The 27,425-nt window shown below is 37.5% G+C and overlaps 1 protein-coding gene across 4 annotated transcripts; it reads left to right on the top strand.

Moving 5' to 3' along the window:
* The first annotated feature begins 20,044 nt into the window (after positions 1–20,044).
* On the top strand, positions 20,045–27,213 carry LOC103418855 (BEL1-like homeodomain protein 9). 4 transcript variants are annotated; one of them, XM_070818977.1, is made up of 6 exons: positions 20,045–20,230; positions 20,767–20,876; positions 20,989–22,544; positions 25,563–25,990; positions 26,121–26,181; positions 26,472–27,213. In XM_070818977.1, exons 3-6 carry the CDS (start codon positions 21,129–21,131, stop codon positions 26,943–26,945), a joined length of 2,379 nt encoding a protein of 792 aa, XP_070675078.1. In that variant the 5' UTR covers positions 20,045–20,230; positions 20,767–20,876; positions 20,989–21,128; the 3' UTR covers positions 26,946–27,213. The 4 variants fall into 4 exon arrangements, with proteins under 4 accessions (XP_070675078.1, XP_070675076.1, XP_070675079.1 ...); XM_070818975.1 differs by having other exon boundaries at positions 20,982–22,544; XM_070818978.1 differs by having other exon boundaries at positions 20,712–20,876.
* The last annotated feature ends 212 nt before the right edge of the window (positions 27,214–27,425 follow it).

Raw genomic sequence — 27,425 nt, 5'->3', positions numbered from 1 at the left:
CAAACAGAAAAATGCACCCAAACCAAAACCTAGATCTGAAAGTATTGCACAGAATCAATCCATCAAGAGCCAAAGCCTCCATGTAATATCCCACATCGTCCAGGGGAGTGATCCTTAAATGTATATTCCCATCCCTACCTAGCACGAGGCCTTTTGGGAGCTCACTGGCTTCGGGTTTCGTCGGAACTCCGAAGTTAAGCGAGAAGGTGGCCAGAACACTCCCATGATGGGTGACCCACTGAGAAGTTGCTCGTGAGTTCCCAAAAACAAAACCGTGAGGGAATGGTAAGCCCAAAGCGGACAATATCGTGCTACGATGGTGGAGCGATCCTGGGAAGTGATCCATCCCGGGCCGGGATGTGACAATTGGTATCAGAGCCAATCCCTAGCCAGAAGTGTGCCGACGAGGACGTCGAGCCCCTAAGGGGGATGGATTGTAACATCCCACATCGCCCAAGGAAGTGATCCTTAAATGTATATTTTCATCCCTACCTAGCACGAGGCCTTTTGGGAGCTCACTGGCTTCGAGTTTCGTCGGAACTCCGAAGTTAAGCGAGAAGGTGGCCAGAGCACTCCTATGATGGGTGACCCACTGGGAAGTTGCTCGTGAGTTCCCAAAAACAAAACCGTGAGGGAATGGTAAGCCCAAAATGGACAATATCGTGCTACGGTGGTGGAGCGGGCACGGGAAGTGATCCACCCCGGGCCTGGATGTGACACTCCATAGCCACACCTGCAAGAAAATTCACCAAACGTAACATGAGGAGGGGGAGGGCGAAGGGGTTATGTTAAACACCCTTGTTCTGACATGAATTGTTCCACACTTCGCCTAATTTTTTCGGTAAGCTGGATCAACAGTGGGTTGTGCAGGCTAGGTCGTGTGTCAAGATAGAGCCCAACACTTGTAGATCTAAATCATGGTTCAGAGTTGGGAAAGATGAAGGCAACAGGAGGGAGGTAGGAGAAAAGGGTGTGAAGCGGAGGGAGGAAAGGGATGGTGGTGAGCAACAGATGATTGAGGAGAAGGTACAAAACTGAGACCAATGCTCAGATAGATGAGACAAAGCTCAAATAAAAGCATAGAAAAAGAAAAGGAATGGAAGAGAAAAAAGAAAAGTAGAAGGAAGCATGAGGGATTTTTAGGGCTGCCATCGACCCTAAAGCCAAAAGCTAGGGCCGACGGTTGAGAAAGGTTTTCTCTTGGGGCTTTTCACAGAGATAGAAAGCGGAGAGAGTATAAGATAATAAGTCAAAAGACAATACCCTCCGTAGATAATTTTTAGTTAAAATACAAAATTTTGAAGCCATTTTTATTAATTTTTTTTTTTAAAACAAAATAGGGTATAAAAATCTGTTAAACAGAAAAAAAATTTCCAAGAAAAACCTGTATTTGAAAAAATAAAAGTAGCCAGTGGTTGTTGGAGATACATTACACCACGCAAGGCTTCACTCTTCCAGCGGGAAACAAGTTTTAGGTGGAGATGAGGGTGGGCTGTAAACTGCATGTCCTGTGATTGGCTAACCTCAAACATGATTACACATTGGGTAAATTACATAGTAGCCCATCAGGTTTGAGGTCTATTACAACCTCATACAACAACTTTAAAACATTTCACTTTCATACATCTAGTACAATTTTATTTCAAAATAACACCTCCGTTAGATTTTCCATCCATTGATCCGTTAAGCGCTGACGTGACTGTCACATTTGTGCCACATGGCTGCCACCCATATGCCACGTGGCAAAAAAATTTAATTTAATTTTTTTAAAACCTGAATAGTCTCCAAAAAAAAAAACTTAAAACCCAGAACCATCTTCCCCCCCCCCCGCACACTCGCTTCCCTCTCCTGCACCCCACCCACCCTCCCTCCCTCCCTCCCTCCCTCCCTTCTCTCTCCACCCACCCTCCCTCTCTCTCTACAAGGTGGCTGCATAGGCAGCCACGCGCTGCACTCTCCGACCACTCTCATGTTTCCACGCGCACCCACGCGTCTCCTTCAAGGTTCGCAGATTTTGGCAGATTTTCTTTTCAACTTTCAGAGCTCATTCCGAGCTTGATTCTCAACCAAATTTGATGATTCAAAAGTCAATTTGAAGTTAGGAATGTAGGGGACAAGACCATACCAGTTTCAAGGGCCAAACACCATCGGAGATGGCAGGAAAAATCCTTTGAAAGTGGCCCAACGACCAAGGTTCTAAACTTCCAAAATTTCTGGGGAATCTCCCTCGAGGCATATCTGCACCTAAACACTACCAAACATATATTCATGGTTTTGAACAGCAGCAGATCATTGCTAAGGTCCAATGGAAGGAAGAACAACACTTACCCAGATCGAAAAGCCAAGAAATATCGCCGGAGGGCTGCTATGTTTATGTGTCTTTCTGTGCAGTGGAAAGATGGTAAAGTAGAGGAAGGATATAAGAGGGAGAGATGATAGGACATGGTGGTGTGATTTCGAGGGTTTTGAGGGCGTGGATGTTGTTTTGGTGGTGAAGGCAATGGGGACGGATGGAGGGTGGAGGAATTAGGGTGCATATGTGGTTTTGGTGGTGAAGGGAGGGGGGACGGGGCGATGTGAGGAGGGCGCCATTTTTATGGGTGTGAATTCTTCTGGGCGTCGGCTGTGGAGAGGGAAGGGAGGGTGGGTATGGTGCAGGAGATGGAGGTGAGTCGGGGGGGGTATGGGTTCTAGGTTTCTGGGTTTTTAAGTTTTTTTTTTTTTTTTTTGAGAATGTTTAGGTTTTTAAAAAAAATTAAAAAATATTGTTTTTTGCCACATGGCACATGGGTGGCAGCCACGTGGCACAAATGTGGCAGCCACGTCAGCATTTACCGGATCAATGGATGGAAAATGTAACGGAGGTACTATATTGAAATAAAATAGTACGTGAGGTATGAAAGTGAAATGTTTTAAAGGTGTTGTATGGGGTTGTAATAAACCTCAAACCTGAGGGGCTACTATGTAATTTACCCTTACACATTACATCCAAAGGCAAAAAGCTATGAAAAGATGAACTCGTTAATAACCAGAGGATACTCAATGATCTTTCGGAATACGGAGACTGAAGCAATACCACACTATTTCAAAAAAGAAAATTGCATCATCGGTCTTTTAATTTTAATTTAATTAGAGTTATAATTTTTTAATTAAAAATTCGTGATTATGAGTTTCTTAACTTCTTAAAATATGCAACTATGATTCTTTTCGTCAATTCCATCAAAACTTCCGATTGGTCATGGTAAAATAATCATTGCTAAAATTAGGCTAAAGTTGAGGGATTCCATTTCTCTAATTGAATTAACATTGAGAGACCATTACCACAATTTCCTTATTTGGTTTTTCATATTTTCCTCTTCTTGTGCGTGGTATTGACTCATTTTGACAGAAATTTTAACGGAATTAACAAAAAATATTATAGCTATACAACACGATAAGTTAAGGACTAATCGTCACGAACGGTTAGTTGATAAACTATTATTCTAATTGAGTTAAAGTTGAAAAAGGGTAAATTACATTTTACCCCCTCAGGGTAAATTACATTTTACCCTCTCAGGTTTGGGATCGATTTCAATTCCTTACAACATCTTTAAAATATTTCACTTTCATACCTCACCTACTATTTTATTTCAATATAGTATCTCCGTTACATTTTTCATCCATTGATCTATTAAGAGTTGACGTAGCTGTCACATTTGTCCTGACCTGACAGCCAAATTTGTACCATGTGGCAAAAAATAATTTTTTATTCATTTAAAATATTATAATCATTTACCCTATTTATTAAATTAAAAAAATAAAAAAAATAAAAAAAACCCTATCTTCTTCCCAAGCCTTTTCCCTTTCCTTGTAACCCTAACACCCCATCCCCCACCCCCACCTCCTCCGCAACCCCCCAAACAACCCTCACTCCCTTCTCTCTCTACGACCGACGCCTCCGCAACCCCCCCTCACACCATCGCGAACTCATCGGCAACCCACCTTCCTCGACCTTTGTCTCCTCCCTCTCCTCACTTAAAGCTCTGCAACTCCTACAAGATCTCCCCCTCCCGATTCATTCTCTGCCTACCCTGCGATGCCATGATCCACGAGTGCGTCTGGATGTGTAACGCCACTTTCCGATGACCCCACTACCTCCTGCCACCAACTCTTCCAAACCCTTGGTCTCCTACCTAACTCGACCTGCCACAACCCATTTCTCTATCTCACTCCCCAACCTACCCGCCACCACGACAAACATTGCCTCCCTATGTCACATCTCGGACTCGACTCCTCCGTAACACGATATTGTTCGCTTTGGGCCCCGATCACGCCCTCATGGGTTTGTTTCTTGGACCTCACACGAGAACTTCCCAGTAGGTCACCCATCCTAGGATTGTTTTCGCCCGAACTCGCTTAATTTCGGAGTTCCGATGGAACCCGAAGCCAGTGAGCTCTTAAAAAGCCTCGTGCTATAAGGAGGGGAGCATGTACATATAAGGCACATCACCCCGTCTCTATTGGTCGATGTGGGATGTTACAATCCACTCCCCTTAGGGGTCCGACGTCCTCGTCAGTACACTTGCACCACACGGCAAAGTGGCTCTGATACCATTCTGTCACATCTCGGGCTCAACTTCATCGTAACATGATATTGTTTGCTTTGGGCCCTAGCCACGCCCTTACGGTTTTATTTCTAGGAACTCACGCGAGAACTTCCCAGTAGGTCACCTATCCTAGGATTGCTCTTGCCAGAACTCGCTTAACTTCAGAGTTCCGATAGAACCAGAAGCCAGTGAGCTCCCAAAAGGCCTTGTGTTATAAGGAGTGGAGCATGTACATATAAGGCACATCACCCCCTCTCCGTTGGTCGATGTGAGATGTTATAATCCACCCCCCTTAGGGGCCCGATTTCCTCGTCGGCATACTCGCACCACACTGCAAAGTGGCTATGATACCATTATGTCACATCTCGAGCTCTGCTCCGTTGTAGCACGATATTGTCCGCTTTGGTCCCCGGCTACGCCCTCATGGTTTTGTTTCTGGGAACTCACGCTAGAACTTCCCAGTGGATCACTCATCCTAGGATTGCTCTCGCTCGAACTCGCTTAACTTTGGAGTTCCAATGGAACCCGAAACCAGTGAGTTCTCAAAATGCATCGTGCTATAGGGAGGGAAGCATGTATATATAAGGCACATCACCCCTATCCATTGGTCAATGTGGGATGTTACATCCTACAACTCAACGGCAAATCAACACACATGCCTCACACAATTTCGAATTGAGTTCTCGATCTTTGTCGTGCGTCGTTGGATTTACTTCGAGGAGGGGCTTGCGGTCAGGGAAAGTGACGGAGAGGGAGAAGTTGAGGTTTTGGTGGTGAAAGGAGTGGACGAAGGTCGGGGGGGTGAAGAGGGATAAAAGGGAGAATGTGGGGGATTACGGGGGAGGTGGGGGTGAGGAAGGGGTTGCGAGGGAGGTGAAAATGGTGGAGGAGAGGGAGGTGAGTCGAGGGAAGTTGGGTTCTGGGTTGGTTTTTTTTTTACTTTATTTTATTTATTTTAATAAATAAGGTAAATTATTATAATATTTTAAATGAATAAAAAAAATTGCCACGTGGCACAAATTTAGCAGCCAAGTCAGCACAAATGTGGTAGCCACGTCAACTCTTAACGGATCAATGGATGAAAAATGTAACGGATGTCGTATATTGAAATAAAATAGTAGATAAAGTATAAAAGTGAAATATTTTTAAAATGTTGTAATGAATTGAAATCGACTTTAAATCTAAAAGGGTTAAAATGTAATTTACCCTTGAAAAAACATGGTAACAATTTCCTCTTAAATAAAAAAAGAAGGAAGAAGTACATATAGACCTATGCAGCATGCAAGTAGGGTTTTCGTAGCTTTCAAAAAGAAAGAAAGTGGTAGGGTTTCTGTATTGACGTGATATAGGGAAGTCATTAATCAAACGCCAGCTATAGTCAGTCAGACATTGTTCCTTTTGTTTTGTTTTTCATATTTCACATTTCCTAATTTCCTACTAAAAGTTCGAATATTTTCCGTTTGATACAGTGTATGAAATCACATATCCAGTCAAGTGTATGAAATCACCCTACAGACAATGAGAAATCGACAGAACAATATTGACACAGAGAAATTATAACAGAATAATTTCTCCAGTAAAGTGTAAGAAATCATACGTTTTACGAACTGTCTCCAACCAGACAGCGTCCTATGTTGGCATGTTCTTGACGAATATGCGTTTCTAATGGAAATAAAAAAGCAGTAAAAGAATTCATAAAGTTCTAGCTAGGTCAAGGTGGTTGTGTTGGGTATTTACAACATCTCCATCTTGCAACATAATTCTGAATAAAAATGGAGAAAAAACATACTTTGTTTGTATCTATTACCTTTATGCATTATTCTAAAAATCCTCGTCTAGTTTCATCTAGATTTTAAGCGGCTGATCACTGTCTTGATTAGTTTTTAGGCATTTGAAAATTAAAAAATTACGCTTAGACTCGCTTAGGTGTCTACCTAGCTCACTTAAACCTGTCTAGGTCTCGACTCTGATTTAGATAGAAAATCAATAATTTTCATTTTGAATTTTATTTTTTAATAAAATGTAAGAGACTTGTTGCATACTTAAATGAACATTCACTATATGCTAGCTTGTTCCCATGTTTTCTATATCTTCTAATATTTTATAATTTATATGTCATTTTATTTTTCAATTTCTGTATCCCAAGTAATTATGTGTGTTTTTAAGTATCAATTAATAGGCACTTATTTATTATAATAAATTTACTAAAATTCGCCTAGACCCTACCTAGTCGCCTAGGCACTAAATCCTAATCCACTGCCGATTAATGCCTACAGTCTTTTTAGAATCTTGCCCTTATGCTGATCGATTCTATTATGAAACTAATTGAACACATTTTTTCTCTCTATTTCTTGCATCACATGACGTATATGTAAAAATGTTATTATCTTAAATTAAATGACACAACTAGGAAGTTAGCGAAATCCGATAAAAGAAAATGCATGAAAAGTAACCAAAAAACTGATATCGAAATAACCTCATTTGAATAAACGTCACTGAATACAAGGATTAACCCGATTTTTTTTAGAACAACGATATATTTTACATTAAAGGGAAGGGAAGTTCGGCTAAACCACACAATGGGCAGCCTAATTTGGTATTGAATTCGCTATCCACGAAAAATATCACCAGACTGTAGTATTGAGTGGCAGAATTAACTTGATTTTGCCCCAAAAAGTACTTTTGGAGTTTTGAACTATTAATTAATGTGCTTAGAGGTCGTCATCTGTTTCGGATAGAACTAGGATTCTCTCCCCTCATTTTTCCATCATCTTCCATCTTCTCCTCATACATTCTCTTATTTTGTCTTTCTCTTGCTATAAAAAATTAATATAAGATGTTGACATGGTTTAACCGTAACCGTTCAAATATAAGGAGAGGAAAGGGGAGGGGAAAAAGAGGGGAGAGAATCCTACTCCTTTCCTTTCAGATATGCACAAAATGTAAGAACAAGTATGTATGTAATTAATCGAAGGATATAGATACAACCAATTAAATCACAACTCATTCAAACAACCAACAGGAAAACTCGAGAACGAAAACTCGTAAACCTTTACCTACATAATTGAATACAGATCAAGGTGGGTTCAAAAAAATCGAAAACCGAAAACTTAAAAAAGACCGAACTGAAAAAAGAGAGCCGAACCGAACCAAACCAAATTCATTTACACTTTATGATTGTATGCACATGATGTTTCTTTTGTGAAATTTTGTTGCCAAATTTGAAACTCCTAGGGCTTTTTTAAGGAGCACACTTGGTTCAATTGGGAGGATATTCCATTGGTTATAGAAGAAAGTTTTGGAAGCCTTTAAAACTTGGAAGAACTATATTTGTTTGTTTTTGGAATTGAGGTTGTTGATATAAGAGGATTGGTTTATATGATATTGTATATATACAACTACTCTCCAATTTTCTCAATTTTCTTATTATACCAATGCAAGCCTCTTTTCTAAATTCCATATTAAAAAAATATCAAGTTTTATAAAATAAAATTAAAAACCGAAACCGAAACCGAACCGAACAAAAACATACCAAAAAAAAAACCAAACTGAAATAAAATCGAACCGAACTGAACCAAAGTTTCAGTTCGATTTCGGTTTTGCAAAAAAATCGAATCAAATGAAACCAAACCCACCCCTAATCCAGATGATGAAGCCATTGCAGCTTCGTGAACTTATGACCTTCTCCTCTTTAACAAAACACAATGGCTCTCCAAACAATAGGACTTGGAAACACCATGAACCAAGAGATTGAAGAGCAGTGGCTTAAGACTTATATAGTATTACTCTAATCATTTCCTATCAGAATTGGCTTAGGATTCGAACTTCACAACAAATACTAAAACGTTAGTCCTAAACAAGTTTCAACACTGAATTTCAATCCCACAAGGATTGCTCAGAACTTCAATATACTTATTCCACAAGCAAATTGAATAAGTTATAGCTTTTGGTTAAGATTTTTTCACATCAATCTTAAACACTATAGTCGACTCTTTCCATGATTCATACTCATAATCTTAACACAAAAAAAAAAAAAAAAAAAAAAAAAAAAAAAAAAAACTTCAGCTTCTAGTGAAGGGCAGTGACGACCGGCTGGTAGTTCGGAAAGAATGATCGGTGTGTGTTTTTCAAAAGGGTTTAAATGGGTTTACTCATACATTTTCGTGGTTTGAACCTTTTCTATGAGCAAATTGAAGTGTTTTGTAAGCTTACCGAATCCGACTAACTAAACTGCACTGTTAAACTCGATTGATTGATCATAAATTTTTGTGTTTTCTCCAACTTGAGGCCCGAAAATCAAAATAAGAACAATATTATTATCAAACTAGTTTTCCTATGATACGTGATCCTCGTGAAGTCCAAAGAAATGATCTAAATAAATCTCTTGAATTCCTCACTGGCTGTGGCTGAGCTGAACTCGGCCTGCCATCTGATATTCTTCTGTTCGCTACTCCCCCTACGACCACGTGGGTCATCCAGCTATACCCTAACCTGAAACCCCATTGCTTTTGATTGGACTGTCCCCAGTAATCCCCAGCACCAAAACCAACAACTTCATCATATCACTCTGCTAAACCCTCCTTCTCAACCGTCCGATCTTAATCAAACGCCTCTCAACTCTTTCGCTCCCACCGAGGAATATCTTTATCACCTAGCCCCACGTACTACACGGCCTTTTGTCTTGCCCATATGGATTCTCTCTCTACATTTGCAATTCTTTCTGCATTGGAAAGTGGAAACAAGTTTACACGAAACGAATTTAGTGTTAAGTAACATTGTGGGAAAAAATCTACACATTATGATATGTATTAAATTAATATAATGAGAATTTACATATAATATTTTATTTTGAATAGAGTAATAGGGACAGTGGATTAAATAATTAGTTACCAAAATAAAATCGGTGAAGATTAAATATGCACGATAGTGCATTGAAATAATACTTCGGTTATTGTAATAAGTAGAAATTATTAAATCATGATGTGGCAGTAATAATGAAATCATTTTTCCTGAATTTATGAGTCGTTTGAAAATATTTTTAAAATAACTGAAATTATTTTAATAAAATATTTTCAATTCTAAAAACATTTAAAGTACTTCTTAAAAAAGAACACATTATGTGCTTCTTCTAAAGAATAATTTAAATATTTTTTCAGAATCTACTAACGTATTAATTTTCAAAATATTTTATTAAAAACACTTTTAATTATTCAAAAATCAATTTCTAAACGTCTGACATAAAAATGAAAGGAATTGCTCTGACAATAAACGAGGTGTAAGTTAACTGATAGTTAAGAAGGAGAGGGGAGGAGAGAGTTTGGAACAGGCTTTTACGTATGAAGGCTAAGTGAGTGAGTTAAGTCTTTCGTATCGGTACTCGGTAACAAAGCATTGTCGCCAAGCAAAAGATATCTGACGGTTGAAAATCCATTTAAGCTTCCCTGTCGTGGCCATCAGATCAGCCTGACCGCGGCCCAGAAGGGGTTGAATCCGCAGTTGACGTAATTTCCAGTTGCCCTGTACAGTACGCTCTATTCCCACAAATCGGTGGCTTACACGTAAGGTGTGTGGGTCCAGTCACCCTACATGAATTAGCTGGCCCAATGAGTAAGAGAAGAATACTCAACATATTGCAGAAGCTCAGCTTAGGGTTTGGTTTTGACATTTAGATAATTTCGTTGCAAAGTGTGTTTAGGGAAATTTGGAAATATCAAACCGTGCGTGGATGTTAAATTCAGCTTGTATTTCATCCTCTAATTTAGTGATCACCACCCTAAAATGGTCTTATTTAGGTCATCTCCAACCAAAGGAGGATCATAAAATTCTCTTTAGCTTTATAGTTCTCTAAGAAATTATATTTTAATGAATAGTATCAGACCATATTTCATATCATCTCTAATCGAAAATGTCAAAGGGTTATAGATCAAACATAGCCATGTGACAAAAAATCATCTCTAACTGAGGGACCAAAGGGCCATAGGCCAAACATAATTTATTATTTCAATTTAAAAACTACAACAATTTAAATTTAAAAACTACAATGTAAATTTAAAAACTACAACTTAAATATTTTTTTATTACTTTTTTTTAATTTATCAAAAAAAAAAATCAAATCCAACGGCTATTGCCGTCAACATAACGCCAGTTGCCCTGATTTGGTGTTTTTTGCTCGGTGAGGCCTACGAGCCCTTTAGCCTAACACTCGGTTGGAGATGATTTTTGTGTCATTTCGGGCTATTTTTAGCCTTATAACCCTTTGACAGGATCAATTGGAGATGGCCTTGGAAGGCTTATGTAATATATTTAATTTTAGGGTTTGATTTACAATTTCATTTTCATATTCCATGCTTGATAAATATGAAATAATGTATAGGAGAAATGATGAATAAATAAGGGTGGTGAGAAAAAAAAGAAAAGAAATGAATAAAAAAAAAGGAAACTTTAACGAAAAACTCCCGGTACTGTTCACTTTAACGAAAAACCACATTTTTACACTAAAAAATCAATCATGGTACTTCACTTTACCCTTTATTTTGTCCTTATCGTTAAAACTCAAAGTTTTCAAATATTTTTCATTAGTTTTCCTTAAAAAAAAAAAGCATAAAGGAAAAATAATTTAAAATAGTCTTTGGTTTTGGAAAGACTTGGTACTAGTTTGGTATTGAGGTGATTTTATAAAAAAATGGATATAAAAAAAAGTTGAGTTCAAAAAGATGTTTGGTAAACACTTAAAAACAACTTATTTTCACAGTTTTGGGTGAAAAAAAATTGAAAACGTGAAGCAGCAAAAATGAGCTTATTCTCACATCACAACAGAAGTTGTTTTTTTTTTCAAAGCACTGCAATACCAAAATAGCCATTATTTTTGCATGCTATTTTTCTTCTTCCATAAATTCATGTTTAAAATTGTCCATCAATTTTACTTTGTTTTATACAATTCAAATAGCATAAATATAAACGAGTTTGTTGTGGTCTATTATATCTGACAAAGAGAGAGAGGGCCGACGGTAAGGAAGAGAAATTGAGAGAGATGTGTTTGTAGAATTGTAGGGGAATGTGTGTTGTTATCCCTCCTACATTGTGCCTTTATTTATATTAGTAAAAGAAGAGAAGATATTCCTTCTTCCCCAAGTAATACAAGTTGTAATAAGAAAGGATAAATAGAATCAAATCTAATATAGGATTTACACAATCACACTTAAACTATGAATGTTTACAACACTCCCCCTTGAGTGTATAAATACTTAAGGTAGATTCAGTATCATGCAGAAGTTGAGGAAGTCGACTCTTAGGCGCTAATTCTAAGGAACAACGCTTATTCTCAATAAGGTAGGAACTTGCATAAGTAAATGAGTCTCACTAAAAAACCTAAGGCTATGGCAAAAACTCGAGTAGGGACAAAATTCATAGTCTAAGGAAAAATGTGTGAGAAATGCAAAGTCAAAAGAAACGTCTATGAGACGTCATCAGAGATAGGACCAGCTCAAGGTGGGTGTCTCGTTAAAACCTAGTTAGGTAGCAAAAATCCAGTGAGAAAAATGCTCCTAATTGTAGGGAAAAAAAGTACATTAAGATCAAGCAAGTATCTTCATGATACTCCCCTTGAGTTTGACACAGTTCCAAAGAGAAATAGCAAACTCAAAAAGTTTACGCATACCAATTCCATGAACAAGCTTTTGAAACGTCATATTCGGTAGTGATTTGGTGAAGAGGTTGACCAGATTGTCTTGTGAACGAATTTGCATGACTTCAATATTCTGATGCTCTTGTTGTTGATGTGAAAAGAAGAACTTCAGCGCAATGTGCTTGATTTAGTCTCTTTTGATGTAACCCTTCTTAAGCTGTTTGATGCATGCTGCGTTGTCTTCAAAAATCATCGTCGGGACATCAACGACGAGATAAAGATCGCAGGAGCTTCGAATGTGGCCCAATACTGCTCTCAACCAAAAGCATTCCCGAGTTGCTTCATGTAAGGCGAGAATTTTAACATGGTTAGGAAGTGGCAACCAAGGTCTGTTTAGTTAACCTCCAAAAGATTGTGATGTTTCTAACGGTAAAGACATAACCCGTTTGAGAATGCGCCTTGTGCGAATCAAATAAGTATCATGCATCAGCATAACTAACAAGGCGAGAATTGACTTGAGAAGCAAAGGGTGCGACATCACTCAAGGATTCGTAGGGATTAAACAAGCTCAAATCCGTAGTACCTTTAAGGTAACGAAATATGTCTTTCATGCCAGTCCAATGTCTGAGTGTAGGTGCATTACTATATCTTGCCAAAATATTAACAACGAAGGAGATGTCGGATCTGGTGTATTGAGCTAAGTACAATAAAGCACCTATCATATTTAGATAAGGAACTTCAGGCTCTAAAATCTCTTCATCATCCTCATCGGACGGAAGGGATCTTGTTTTGCATTTAACGATCGAACGATCATAAAAGTACTCGAAGCCTTCGTTTTATCCTCATTAAAGCAGCACAACACCTTTTGGGTATAGTTCGATTGATGTACTAGGATTTCATCCGAACAGTGCTTTATCTCGAGGCCGAGACAGTATCGAGTCTTACCTATCTCTTTCATCTCAAATTCCGACTTCAAGTGCGCAACAGTTCTCGCGAGCTCTTTAGGAGTTTCGATGAGAATCATGTTATCGACATATAATGCGACAATCGCAAATCCAGAATGTGACTTCTTAATGAACACACAAGGGCATAGTTCGTTGTTCACATATCCCTGGCTAGTCAAATACTCACTCAGATAGTTATACCGCATTCTTCCAGATTGTTTCAAACCGTAGAGTGAACGCCTTAGCCGAATTGAGAGCATGTTCCGGGGTTTGGAAATATTTAAACCAATCAATGTAAGTCATTCAAGAACTTTCATATAAATTTTCATATCAAGATTCCCATAGAGATACGCGGTTACTATATCTATCAACTGCATATCCAGTTTTTCGGAAATTACCAAACTGATAAGGTAGCGAAAAGTAATCACATCCATAACAGGTGAATAAGTTTCGTCATAGTCAATCCCAAGGTGTTGTGAGAAGCCTTGTGCAACAAGACGAGCTTTGTAACGCACAATTTCGTTCTTCTCATTACACTTCCGAATGAAAACCCATTTGTAGCCAACGGGCTTTATATGTGGAGGAGTAAGAGCTACAGGTCCAAACACCTTACATTTCACAAGCGAATTGAGTTCAACTTGGATTGCTTGTTTCCAGTTTGACCAATTAGTTCTACGTCGACATTCATCAACGGAACACGGTTCAATGTCATTGCTTAACATAATCTCAGTAGCTACTACATATGCTAATGGATCGTCAACAATCATCTTATTTCTACACCACACATCATTTAAGCTAGCATAATAGATCAAAATCTCATGATTCTCGGGAGGAAGATTCGTCTTTTCAAGGACACTTCCATAATCTAAAATTTCCTCATGAGTTGGATTGAATGAGTAAGCAATAGTTGGATTCATGTTAGGCTCTTCAGGACCTTGTGTCGCGGGTTTCCTCTTTCGGGGGTGTGAATCATTTGAACTAAGGGTTCTGCCACGCTTTTGTGTAAGGGCAGATGCTTGGTTAGCCGCTAATGTACGTGGATCACCAATATTGGCGTCCCGGGCCTCTATGAGGGAAGTTCATCATACATTTGGTACATCTATCTTTGCAAGTGTATTTGCAGCTGTAATATGTGATCTTGTCACGTGTGTTAGATCGGTGAAAGCATCTGGCATGCTCTGAGCTATGCTCTAGAGATCTAATATGCGCTGCACTTCAGTTTCAAACTGAGCGGTGTGGGGATCTAAATGAGACAAAGTAGAAGTCGTCCACGATAATTCATGTCGTTTTTCAGGAACGTTGATGCTCTTATCTCTCCATAACAACAGGAAGACTGTCTCATAGAAGTGACAATCCACGAAACGAATGGTAAACAAATCGCCTGTCAAAGGTTCTAAGTAACGAATAATCAAAGGAGATTCATATCCGATATATATTCTTATCTTTTGCTGAGGCCCTACTTTTGTACGTAAGGACGATGAGATCGGCACATAAGCCGCACAACCAAATATGCACATATGTGATATGTCGAATTCGTATCCGGTAACCAACTGAAGAGCACTAAATGGTTGTGTAGCAATAGGCCTCAAGCGGACCAACTTTGCTGTGTGCAATATTGCATGGCCCCAAGCAGCAATGGGGAGCTTGGTACGTATGATCAACGATCGAGCAATCATTTGTAAGCGTTTAATGAAAGCTTTTGCCAGGTCGTTTTGGGTGTGAACATAGGGTATATGATGTTCAACTTCAACCCCAACCGACATGTAATAGTCATCAAAAGTTTTAGATGTGAATTCTCTAGCATTATCCAATCGAATAGATTTGATCAGATAATCAGAGTGGTGAGCTCTGAGCATGATAACCTGAGCCAACAATTTGGAGCATGCAACATTCCTTATGGACAACAAGCACACGTGTGACCAACTTGTGGAAGCGTAAACCAAAACCATAAAGTATCTAAATGGTCCATAAGGAGGGTGAATCGGTCCGTAAGGAACGAATCTTGTCATAAGAAGGTTTAGTAATAAGCTTTTTCATTGAACATGTTTGACACGCAATTCCTTGGATCGAACCTAAATTTTGGGTTAGTGGATGCCCGTGTGATGATTTGAAGATACGGCACATCGCTATTCGTCCGGGATGTCCCAAACGATTATGCCAAATTGTAATTTCGTGTGCAGTTCCAGTAGTAGGGCCGACCATATAGTGACATTCTATAAGGCGTACAGTCGTAGTATACAAACCACTCGGAACACGCTCCATCTTATCTAGAATATGCTTCTGGCCATATTAGTATGAAGTTATGCACAGAAATTCAACTTCGTTTCTACGTGGGTTTCAGCTTGGTAATTGTAATCTCTAATGTCTTTGAAACTCAACAACGTTCTTCTGGAACGTGGAGAATAGAGTGCCTCAGAAATGGTCAAGATTGTACCATTGCACAAAATTATACATGCCTTACTGTATCCTTCTATCAAGTTGGATGGGCCTGATAGGGTTGTCAGAGGTGCATTCTTAGGTATGAAGTTAGTGAAATAGATGCGTTCACGCAAAACTGTGTGCGTGGTTGCACTATTTGCCAGACAACTAACTTTCCTACTAGTTATACCTAGAATGAAAAATTAATTTGAATCGGTAACATGCATAAAAGTTCATAAAAAAAAATATCAATTCAAAATAATTTCATTTATTCAAGGATGGTAATTAATTAAAACTGGATATCCAAAAAACAAATCACCAACAAATAATCCAAGCATAAAGGAAAATTGTTCAAAAATTAACCAAAAACAAAAGAAGGGTTCGACCATTACGTGGAATTCGGCCCATTGTCTTATTTCAACTAAAAAATAAGTCTATGTCTAAGATTCTAATCTTCCATAGGGGTGGTATCATCTTGAAAGTTAGAAACCTCTATCTTTGTAGACTCCGGTTCATCCACTTGCACAAAGTTTGATTCCAACTTCTTAAGATGAGAATGAAATTCATCTACAACCTTCTTGGAAGCTTGGCAAACACGGGACCAATTGTCTTTTGAACCACAGCGTTAGCACATATCCGTGTCAATGGTTTTAGGTGCTTTGCCTTTATTATTGAAGTTCGGGGCCTTGGGAGCAAGGTATTAACGCTTATGGGCTTTGTTTCCTCCCTTGGATAGGCCTTGACTCTGTTGACCTTGGTGGGATGTCTTCTGGCCGCCCCTATAATGCCTCTTTTGGTGTTTTGGGCGTTGGTTTGTGCTATAATGTGCTTTAGGCACAACAGTGGCCCCAGTAGGTTGAGTTTGATGATTCTTCATCAACAGTTGGTTCTGCTTTTTAGTGAGAAGTAAAACAGAGATTAAATTTGAGAACTTAGTGAACTTCTGAGCTCTATATTATTTATGCAGGACAATATTAGAAGCAGAGAAGGTTGAATAGGTCTTCTCCAGGAGATCCTCTTCGATCAAAGTTTTATTACAAAACTTGAGAAGTGATCGTATTCGACAAACTTCAGAATTATATTCATTCACATACTTAAAGTCTTGGAAGCGTAAATGCTGCCAGTCATGTCTTGCTTCACGCAAGAATATATCATTTTGGTGATTAAAACGATCAGCCAAAGCGACCCAGAGTGCACGTGGATCTTCCTCGGCAAGATACTCAGTTTGCAGAGTGTCATGGATATATCTTCGGATGAAGATCATGGCATTGGCTTTTTGCTTGATAAATATGAAATAATGTATAGGAGAAATGATGAATAAATAAGGGTGGTGAGAAAAAAAAAAGAAAAAGAAATGAAAAAAAAAAAGTATAAAGGAAAAATAATTTAAAATAGTCTTTGGTTTTGGAAAGACTTATTTTTGCATACTATTTTTCTTCTTCCGTAAATTCATGTTTAAAATTGTCCATCGATTTTACTTTGTTTTATACAATTGAAATAGCATAAATATATACGAGTTTGCATTTATTAGAGAAAACGGCGTAAGATTTCTTGTTTTTTTTCTTCCTTTAGTGTACCTTTTCTTACACATTTCTTCAACGTCTTTTTCACCATCCTTGTCAACTCTTGTTTACCTCTCTTTTCCTCTATACAAAAAAAAGAAAGCTAAAATGAAACTATTATTAGACGGATACTTATAATTTTTAATTGTAAGGTTACAAATTTTCTAAACTAAAGCAAACGAGTTGAGTTCAAAATTCGAAATTAGAGGTAATGAGTCATGGCGGACAACCAAATTTTGTGTTTTTGGTATTGCGAACATATTTAGCGTGTATATGGGCATCAAACGAAATGTTTACTTGAAGAAATGATACTCGACACTATACAATGGATCCACACAAAAAACGGCACTCCCCTATGAACGGTAATCAGTTATGTTGGCTATTGTCCTTTCACGAATTGTTATATCTCCAGAACTACAAACTAATCAAGAGAACCTTCTCCACGTTTGTCGTTGAATGACTTTGATGTGTAACATATGGCTGCTGTTCTCCCACAATCAACGTTAGCGAGGGGTTTGTATTTTTCATGGTCATTTTCTACTGGAACATAGTAATCTCTGCTCTAATATACTAGCGTGACAAGAAGAAGGAATAAAACGAAAATCTTAAAAATTAATAAACTATAATTCACTAGAAAGCATGAGAAAGGTTTTAAAGTTGGGTGATGCTAGCCACACTTTTTTTTATGCCACACACTGTTATCAATTTCCGGTCGTGAATGACCGAAATTAATAGAATTGTATGAGAGGTAAAAAATGGTGTGGAAACAGTACCATCCTTAAAGTTTATGGTTAAATACTCTGAAAGATAACGGCCTAACACCACATAAAGTTGGTTTTATAATCTACCACAATCCTAGGCTTGCAAAAAAATTTCATAGAAGCAAAATACAAAGGTATTGTTATCAACATAACTATTTTTATTTCGCACACATTCCTTTTAATTTTTGGCCGTTGGATGAAGTGAATTAAAGAAGATCAATGACCAAATTAACAAGGGCGTGTAGAAGGTAAAAAATAGGGATGATAGTACTATCCAATACAAAAATAACAAAATTATGAAAATATCCTCAAAACTTGAAACTTCAAATTTAGCATTATGCCTAAAAAGTCAATTGCCACTCATATGAGGAGGTTGCACTCGTGACGCTATTTTAGATTGAGTGAATTAAAGAAAATTAGTGGCCAAAACTAACAAGAATGTGTGAAAAATAAAAATAAGTGTGTTATGACACTATCCAATACAAAAATAATAAAATTATGAAAATATCCTCAAAACTTAAAACTGTGAATTTAGCATTATGCCTAAAAAGCCAATTGTCACAACATATGAGGAGGTTTAACTCGTGACGCTATTCTCTTTAAACGGTAGCTCATGAATTGAAACCAACCCAAATCTGCATCACAAAGTTTGCTTCCAGATTAATTTGCGCTTGTTGAGTTTTTTTTTTGTTTCATTTTTAATATGATTCTACCCTAATTTGTTCTAAATTAAAACATCATTTGATAGAGAGAAGAAAATGATAGGCTAAACCAGATAAATGATCTTCGTGTTGATAAGACATTTGAAATATAGCTCTTGTGGTGAAAAAATTAGAAACTAAACCCTTGTTGTGAAGATGATTAGAAATTAAGTCTCAAATTAAAATTTCCGTCAAGTTACTGTCAAAAGGCTGCACATGAGCCTCACATGCAAAGTTGAATTAATCTGAAACGATGAAATCGGCTTCTGGGTGTCGGAATTCATATTTCCATGCTTGATGCTAGCCACCAAATTATGTTTAGGGTTTGAACTCAGATTTCTCCTACCCGAAAAGAAGTTCAAAGAAATATAAACATGAAGAGACAAAGTTTTGCAGCCAAAATCATTCTACAGGCTTGCAAGTCAGTGAGAGATGAGATGTGGCTTAGCGATCGATAGAGGCAAAAGAGAGCCGTGTGTGCACCTATGTGAAAGAGGGGAAATGGGTTAACAGACATTGACTATTTTACCCTTTTACGGGAGAGTCACCTGCAACCTTTTGACGGCAACTCGATGGAAATTTTAACTTTAAATTTGTAACAATTTTCACAACAAAGGTTTAATACTTAATTTTTTTACCACAAAAACTATATTCCGAATTTTCTATCATCATGAGGATAATTTATTCATTTTGATCAAGATGATATGTCTTGATAATATAATCGTATCGAGTACAACCACCCTACGCACGCAGTGACTGAAATACGAATAATTTGGTTGTGCTGCTTGTGCAAGCCTCTGTTTCTTTGCCTTATTTATTACGTTTATATTTTATCTTGAAAGTTTAACAATAGCAACATATTACCTATTATTAATACACTAGAAAATCTGTTCACAAACAGGTTATATTTCACAAGTATCATGACACCATTAAACCTATGATTTGACAATACGATCATAAATAGTGAGCATAGAGGAATTGCAAAAAGTAGATAGTACGAAAGTTTTTTTTTTTAGTACACGATAATACATAAGTTAACACTACAGCCAAGAACTATTTAAAGCAAAATCTATAACTAGGTAAAATTTAAAACACAAAAAATAAAAAGATTAATACTAAAAAAGAATCAGTTAATGATTTTGTCACGACAATTCATCTTTTCAAAAATTAAAATGACTCACAAATACGTTTCGTATTCATGTAATATAGAGTGTTTCCTAGGACCACCACATGTTGCCTTTTTTATTTTCCCAATCCATCCAACTCCACTAGAAAAGGAGGGTGAAATTTCGGTTCATGGGACCCTTCCTTCCCAAACACAGTAGTTGTGAAACCATTCATGGACGCAAATTCTCTCGCCGTCCGATCCTTTCGCCACTAAATCCAACGGCTGCGTCAGCTTAGAATTAGTACAATTACCTTAGTACTACTGCCTCTCGCTCTCTCTCTCTCTCTCTTCTGTGCAAACAAGAGCGTGCTCAAAACGTCTAAAGCTTTATAACGCCAACTCTTTTTGCCTACACAATAATTGTGCTCTCACCTCCGTAAACTTCAAAACTCCACCGGAGTAAAGAGCCGGATCCGAGTTCTACTGGGTTGGTCTGAAAAGATCTGAGGAGCAAAAATTTCCACAGGTATTATAGTTCGTTTAATTAATAAACGAACTTTGGTTCAACCTTTTCTTTTTTGTTTATAAAAAGTGTTTAATTTGCTTCGTGCAGTTCTTCTTCTTTCATCTAGTACTGTCATGAAGAAGATCTTTTAGCTTTTATTCTCTTTCTTTGTTTTCAGTCATGAATTATTTGCACTTGTCTGTGTCAAGTGAATAATTACCATCATATGATTAATTAGTAATATACAATTAAGGAAGCAACTGTTTTTGTGTAAATTATAGCGCACTCAACACTTATATGGATAAAGTTGTGAGCTGGGTTGGCTCTAAAAACTCCATTAGGATTGCTGGATCTAAGTTATGTTTTTCTTTTTGTTGAAGTAATGAATGGTAAAAGTTAGTTTTCTTAAAAAGAGTTATGGAATTAGGGTTTCATAAGAGGAGACGTTGTATTGTTGATTTGTTGAGTAAAATTTTTTTTTACGTGTGGTTTTGAATTGCAGGCTTTTATCTCTATCTTTCTCTACTTTTGAATGAGTGGTGGTTAATTGTATGCAGGTTTGTGCTTCAAGGTTTGGCTGCCGACAGAGTTCAAAGCTCAACAGCCAAACCACTGTTTGTGGGAAAGTCTCCACAAGTTCAAAGCTAATTCCTGACAAGTACTCAAGGTAAACTTTTATCTATCTTTTATTGTTTTCTCTTTTTTATTTACTATTTTCTTCGGGAAATCATGCATAATTTTCTTGGATTTATTACATTGCTTGGAAATGTAGTTTTCAGCTTGATTGATGTGGCTAGAAGACATGCATGTGTGCTTGCATTTTTGTTGAGGAAGACAATATATTGGAGCAATTTTTCGAGTTGGAATTCTTTTTAATAATTAAGGGGAAAAAAGTAGTGGTCTTGGTGAACTTTAGTGGATGGAGATGAGTGGCTTTAGGCATGAATCACATGTAGCACAACAAAGTCGGCGAGATAAGTTGAGAGTTAATCAAACTTCAACCCCACCTCACCATCTCGACAATTTAGCAAACAATTCTGGGAAGTTGCCACTCCATCCAGGACTAAACCCAGATATCGTGCAAGTTCGAAATGTGAGGAATGCGAATTTGCTCTATGATCCAACTATGTTTTCTTCTGAAATGCTCGATTTTTCAATCAATGCAAATGCTCCGTTGTCAGCTCAACCCGCCGGCGGCGAGAGTCAGAATTTTGGTAATTGGAGAAGTACTCTTAATCCACCTCAAAGCATAGATTGGGTGAATAATTACACAAGTGGATATCAGGATGTAGTTCAGTCTAGTTTGGCCAACTCATCTGCTGATCAAATTTCTAGTCATCATGTTGCCCAAAAGCACTTGGGAGGAGGAACAATGCACTTTTCGTCCCCTTCGATAAAATTCGTTAACACTCTCCAAGATGTTGTCACTTCAGCTTCTCAAGGGACGCAGCAGGATCAGCTAGAAATGGCTTCAATTGTGCACCAAAGAATCATGGAAAATGAACTTGTTCGCGTTCCAAGCTACGGGAATCAATCGAACACATTGCGCTTCAATAGTGCGAGTAATTCTTGGATGGATCGGCAGCCTATCGAGAATCGCCATAATTGGAGTAGTGGTGGTGGCGGGGGACTAGAATTTAGTACTGCAAACAGTGTTGATGAAGAAATGAGGACCGGTATGAGTAGCGATTTCAACCAACAAGGGCTGTCTCTATCACTCTCATCAAATCCACCATCTAATAAACTGCCTGTGGCTCAATTAATTGGGTCTCAAGATTTACATGCGAGCACTGATGATGATGATGATGATGATCATCAAGCACTTAAGGATCTTCAAAATTCGAAAATGGGGAAATCTTCCGGTGGATACTTGTGTTCCATAACAAAGCCATCTATTATTAGCAAAACTTGTGGAAAATCACTTAAAGACATTGTGGGGAATTCTAGTACTAGCGCCTATCGAAGCACTGGTCCTCTTGGTCCTTTCACTGGATATGCAACGATTCTGAAGAGTTCGAAGTTCTTGAAACCGGCTCAACAGGTACTGGATGAATTCTGTTGGGTTAGTGATTCAAAGATACTAAAAACATGTGAGGCATCTGAGAGGATGTCTGGAGATGTGAGTGCTTCGGCCTCGGTTTCAATTTCCATTGAAGCTGGTAATGCAACCGAAACTGAAGTAGTGGCTAAGAGGAACAACTCCGGTGCATCTTCCTCTACGTTTTACGGTTCAACCGAAATTAGCAGTGATGGTGGAGCTGCAAGCATATCTTCTGAGTCCTTTTGGCCGGAGTATCAACAAAAGAAAGCAAAGCTCCTATATATGCAGGAGGAGGTTAGTGATGTTTTATGTCTCCTTTTTAATTATTAGTTACTATGTCGATTTTTCAATTTTTTATGTCTGCGATAGAGTAGTATGCAACATTGGATCTTGATAACAATGCGGTAATATGAGGAGGTAATACTTGATTGGTTTTGATTGCATTGGAAGAACCTCATGCATGCTATGTATTTTTTAAATGGATTTAGTTAAAGAGGGTTTTAATAGTCATTTTGAACTCCTTTCAAGCGTTTTTTTTTTTCCATATATTTGTACATACTTGAAATGCACAACGATAATTTTGAGTGCTAATAACATTTCCGTTGAAGAATAAGATTTTTTATTTTCTATTTTTTTTTATAGGGAAAGGAAGTCTTATGATATAAGTTATGATGTGCAACCTTCTTTTCGACATTTTAAAATGAGATAGTTTATATATAAAAAAGCAATTTTTATAGACTTTGTTTCCATGATAATTGGCTTTTTAGAGGTTAAGAGTACTTCATTGATTAACAAGCTTTAATGCATAGTGCAGCTAGATCTAGCATGGTTTGCGTGGTGCATATATAATGGCTATCATGGGTCCGCGATTATGACTTGATTAGAGTTTTACAAAAGTCATATTGATTTGATGGATCTTGACCCCCCCATTATACCACTTACAAGTTTTTAATAGTCCCTGATGACTGTTAAATTTCATCAAGACAATATCATCTTTGTGCCATAATTATGAGTTTAGGCAACTTATTCTCGGCACTCTTCGGGTGGTGAAGAATATCATACCACATGTTTAGAAATGCTGGTCCTGGACTCTTGATTAACCCCATAAATAACAACGCGAGTCTTGACCCAGTAGGGTTTAGTCATCAAAAAATGATAATTATGTTCCTTAGATGGCCAGTGCGGACGCACACTCACAGTCGTGCGATCTTTCTTACACGCCGATGGCTATGAGCATGAAAGTTCTTACTCACAAACCGTTAGATCAGGGTCCAAATGACATTTCTCCCAAAAATAGAAGTATAACTTTATCGGCATTTGAGTATCAACTGTTGGATTGTAACCCAATGTGATTGATGAACATTAATGTCATATTAACGAGTTAATAGGTGATCAAAATTGTATGCATGGTGAAGTATAACACATACTTGGATTTAAAACTCCTACCTGGCTTCAGTTCTATCGCCATTTTCAGTACAAGAATAGCTGTAGATTTTATGATACCCTTTCTCTTCCCCTACTCAAGGCTTGCGAGGGAAGAGATTGTGGACTGATATGAACACTCTATGACCATTTTATGTTGCTTCAGTTGTTTCCTTTTGGTTATATACATTTTCAATTTATGATGTGCTTATCAAAGTATCCATGTTGCTCTCTATTAATGCTTCTCTATGTTCAGTAATGAGGTTGACAACATTGATTGTCGAAATTAGTGAGGTTTTGATTTAATTGTTGAAGTGTAGCTAGTCTTTGTTGAACATTCTGAAAGCAACAAGTTGAATTCATATATTTGATATCTTAGCAGAGGAAATATGTCATGTTCATTTGACATACTTAAATAGGGTTTGTTGCATGTAAATCCCTGAAGAAAAATGATTTCAACACAACATTTTATTCCCACTGCACACTCTTATTTATTTACGTCATTTCATTTTTCTATAATTTATTCAATCCAAATATACTAAATAAATAAGGATGTGCAAAAAAAAAAAGAAAAAGAATGATTGTACATAAATCACTTCCTGAAGTTGAATCTTCAAATAGGAAACTTCATTCTAATCCTTGTCAAAGATGACTTTTAGACTAAAACCATGAGTAAGATCAATATCTAATATTAGTCCCTTGAAACATTAATCACCTCATTTATTAATTATATTTTGATGTTTTAATTATTTCTCTTTTTCTTCCTAATTTTAATGTAATAATTATAATTTCATTTCATTCATCGTAATATATTTTGTTGTAAACATTTAGATAAACTAATTTTTGTTATACAATATATTCCAATATACTTTGTCTTCTTCATTTAGTTACATTAATTCATTTGATATATTTTAGTGTGTATATTTCGATACACACATTAGGTACATTAATTCAATATAATACATATCAGTGCATGCATTTTGGTATATTAGTTCAATATAATATATTTCAGTACTAACATTAAGGTACAATATTTGAGTCTTTCAAGTATGAACAATTTTAAATAAAATTAATAAATTAAAAAAACTTTTTATTGGTTAAAAAATAAATTAAAATGTGTATATTAATAAATTCAAATATTTAATGGGAGACATTGAATAAAATACTCATTAATTAATTTGAATCAAGGACACATCAAGGGAATCTAATCAATATGTAATCTAACACCAGATTTTTATTAAATTTCAATCTTTTGCAAGGATTAAAGTTAAAAACCCCATGTTCAAATCATAATTATCAACGGGTTAACACACTCAAATATCTTCACCGCAAGTGTAGGGCCTTGGGAATTAGCTAGATTTCCAGTTAACAGTTGATACCACTTCTTGTTGTCCGGACACTTTCTAGTAAAGTTGAAAACCAAGGTGTCTTCTTGGAATGGGCGACGACCATATTATTTGCTTAAAAGAAACATCCTTTATGATTGCTGACATAATTTTCCAAGTTGGTTAGCTATGATCCTATTACTATTATTTTTCGTACCTTTGCCAAGGTTTGGTGCAATACTCTGAAAATTCCAAGGACTGGGTGCAATATATTCAGAAAATTCATAATTTTATTGTCCTGGTGAATTTGGAATGTTTCTTTTTCGGTGTGAATCATGGTTCGTCCATCAGTAATACTATTAACACAGTTGTGAATCATCAAATTGTCAGCCATGACTCGTGGAACCCAACACATAGGGTAAATAATGCGATTAGTATAGTGGTAAATGTAAATTTATACCAGTAATTAAACTTCTAGTGGATATATATTTCATCTGTTAATGACTTGTAAGACATTATCAACTGATTTGGATTCCCTTTTGGTAACTCTGTTGTGGAATTGAAGGTTAGCAGAAGGTACAAGCAATATCATCAACAAATGCAAATGGTGGTTGCTTCCTTCGAATCAGTTGCCGGTCTGAGTTCCGCTACGCCGTACATATGCATGGCCCTAAACGCAGTCTCAAGACACTTCAGGTGTCTTACAAATTCCATCAAGGACCAGCTCAAGCACACAAGGAAGGCTTTGGGAGAGGAATATATGTCATCCTCTGTAACTGCTGCTGGTACTGCTGAGTGCAGTAGTAAAGGTGAGAAAAATTTCGCCAAGCTAAAGTATATGGGCCTAGGTTTCCAAAAGCATAATAAGTCTGGCGGTGGGTCCCTTGTGGGTTTCTCTGAACCCCAACAACACGTCTGGAGACCCCAGAGAGGCCTACCTGAACGTTCAGTAGCCATTCTCAGAACTTGGCTCTTCGAGCATTTTCTTCACCCGTACGTACCCATCTCTCTCTCTCTCTCTGTCTCTCTCTCTTAATCATTCTCTCTCTCTCTCTCTCTCTCTCTCTCTCTCTCTCTCTCAATCATTCTTTCGTATTCGGGTGGTAACTGGTTTTTTTATTAGGTATCCTACTGACACAGATAAGCACATGTTAGCCACTCAAACGGGTCTATCTCGAAACCAGGTAGGGTAACCTACTCAATATCTAATTATCATGTTTACAGTTCTTTATCAAGTTGGTTTTTCTGTTTGAATAATCAAATTGAATAAGCAATTAGCAAGATTTGAATTAAATAAATAGATAGCCTGTAAGAAAATTACAGCAAATTAGTAGATAGTCTCATGTAGGTCGCGTTTACGGTTAATTGTGCCATCGTACATGATGACATGTTGCGAGCTTACTTCTTCCTTGTATTTCAAGTCATTTGAACAAGGGTTATGCTGATATTGACATAATTATGAACCATAATGCAGGTGTCAAACTGGTTCATAAACGCCCGAGTGCGCGTTTGGAAGCCCATGGTTGAAGAAATACACATGCTCGAGACCAGAGGAGGCTCCTTCGAAGCAGGCCAAGATCCTATCATTAAGGATGGAAATTCTGCAAATGAAGGCACCAGCAGCAGGCCAAACAATGATCACCAACTAAGCATGAATGTGATGCCCAATAGACAATTAGAGTGCTCAGTTGATGCAGAGCAACGAAATCAGGAGATGAAGAGGTCTAGATTGGAGTGCCAAGTTCCATCAAACATGGACGGAGGATTAATGGGTTTTGTCCAGGACCAGCGAGGAGGGTTTGAGGCTGGGGGACTTGGAGCCGTGTCCCTTACTTTGGGTCTCAGACATGGGGTGGAAAGTGCCCAGCAGCAGCAACAACTGCAGCAACAAGAGGATCAGCTTCGGCAGCAACTTGGAGGTCAAATGATACGTGATTATGCGGGGTAATTTACGACACGAAGGTTAAGCAAAATAAGAACTAGGTGTAGCTCTGCTAGGCTCCCATTTCGGTAGGCCGTATTAGAAAACAAATTAAAGATTGCAATGGATGGAGTATTAGGTTTAGGACGTGAGGATTAAATTGTGACAGAGCTAGTGAGAGGAGCCTGCATAGAATTTGGATGGAGCGACAGGCTTTTAAAGAACTGTTCATATTAATGTGGCAGAATGTTTCTTCACTATTGAAATTTGAAATATCGACAGGTTGTGAAAAATACATTGTGACATGAACTCAAGAAAGTTGTATGTGTCCGACCAAATGATTAAAAACATAAAAACAAAAGGGGTAAATTACACTATTTCTTCAGGTTTGAGATCTATTACAATCACATACATTTTAAAAACATTTCATTTTTATACCTTAACTATCATTTTATTACAATATAGTACCTTTGTAACATTTTTCATCTATTGATCCATTAAAAACTG

Source organism: Malus domestica, chromosome 03, assembly GCF_042453785.1.
Source record: "Malus domestica chromosome 03, GDT2T_hap1".
In the NCBI taxonomy this organism is placed as follows: domain Eukaryota; kingdom Viridiplantae; phylum Streptophyta; class Magnoliopsida; order Rosales; family Rosaceae; genus Malus; species Malus domestica.
Note: the sequence above shows the minus strand (reverse complement) of the source record. Positions and strands in the feature narration are given on the sequence as shown.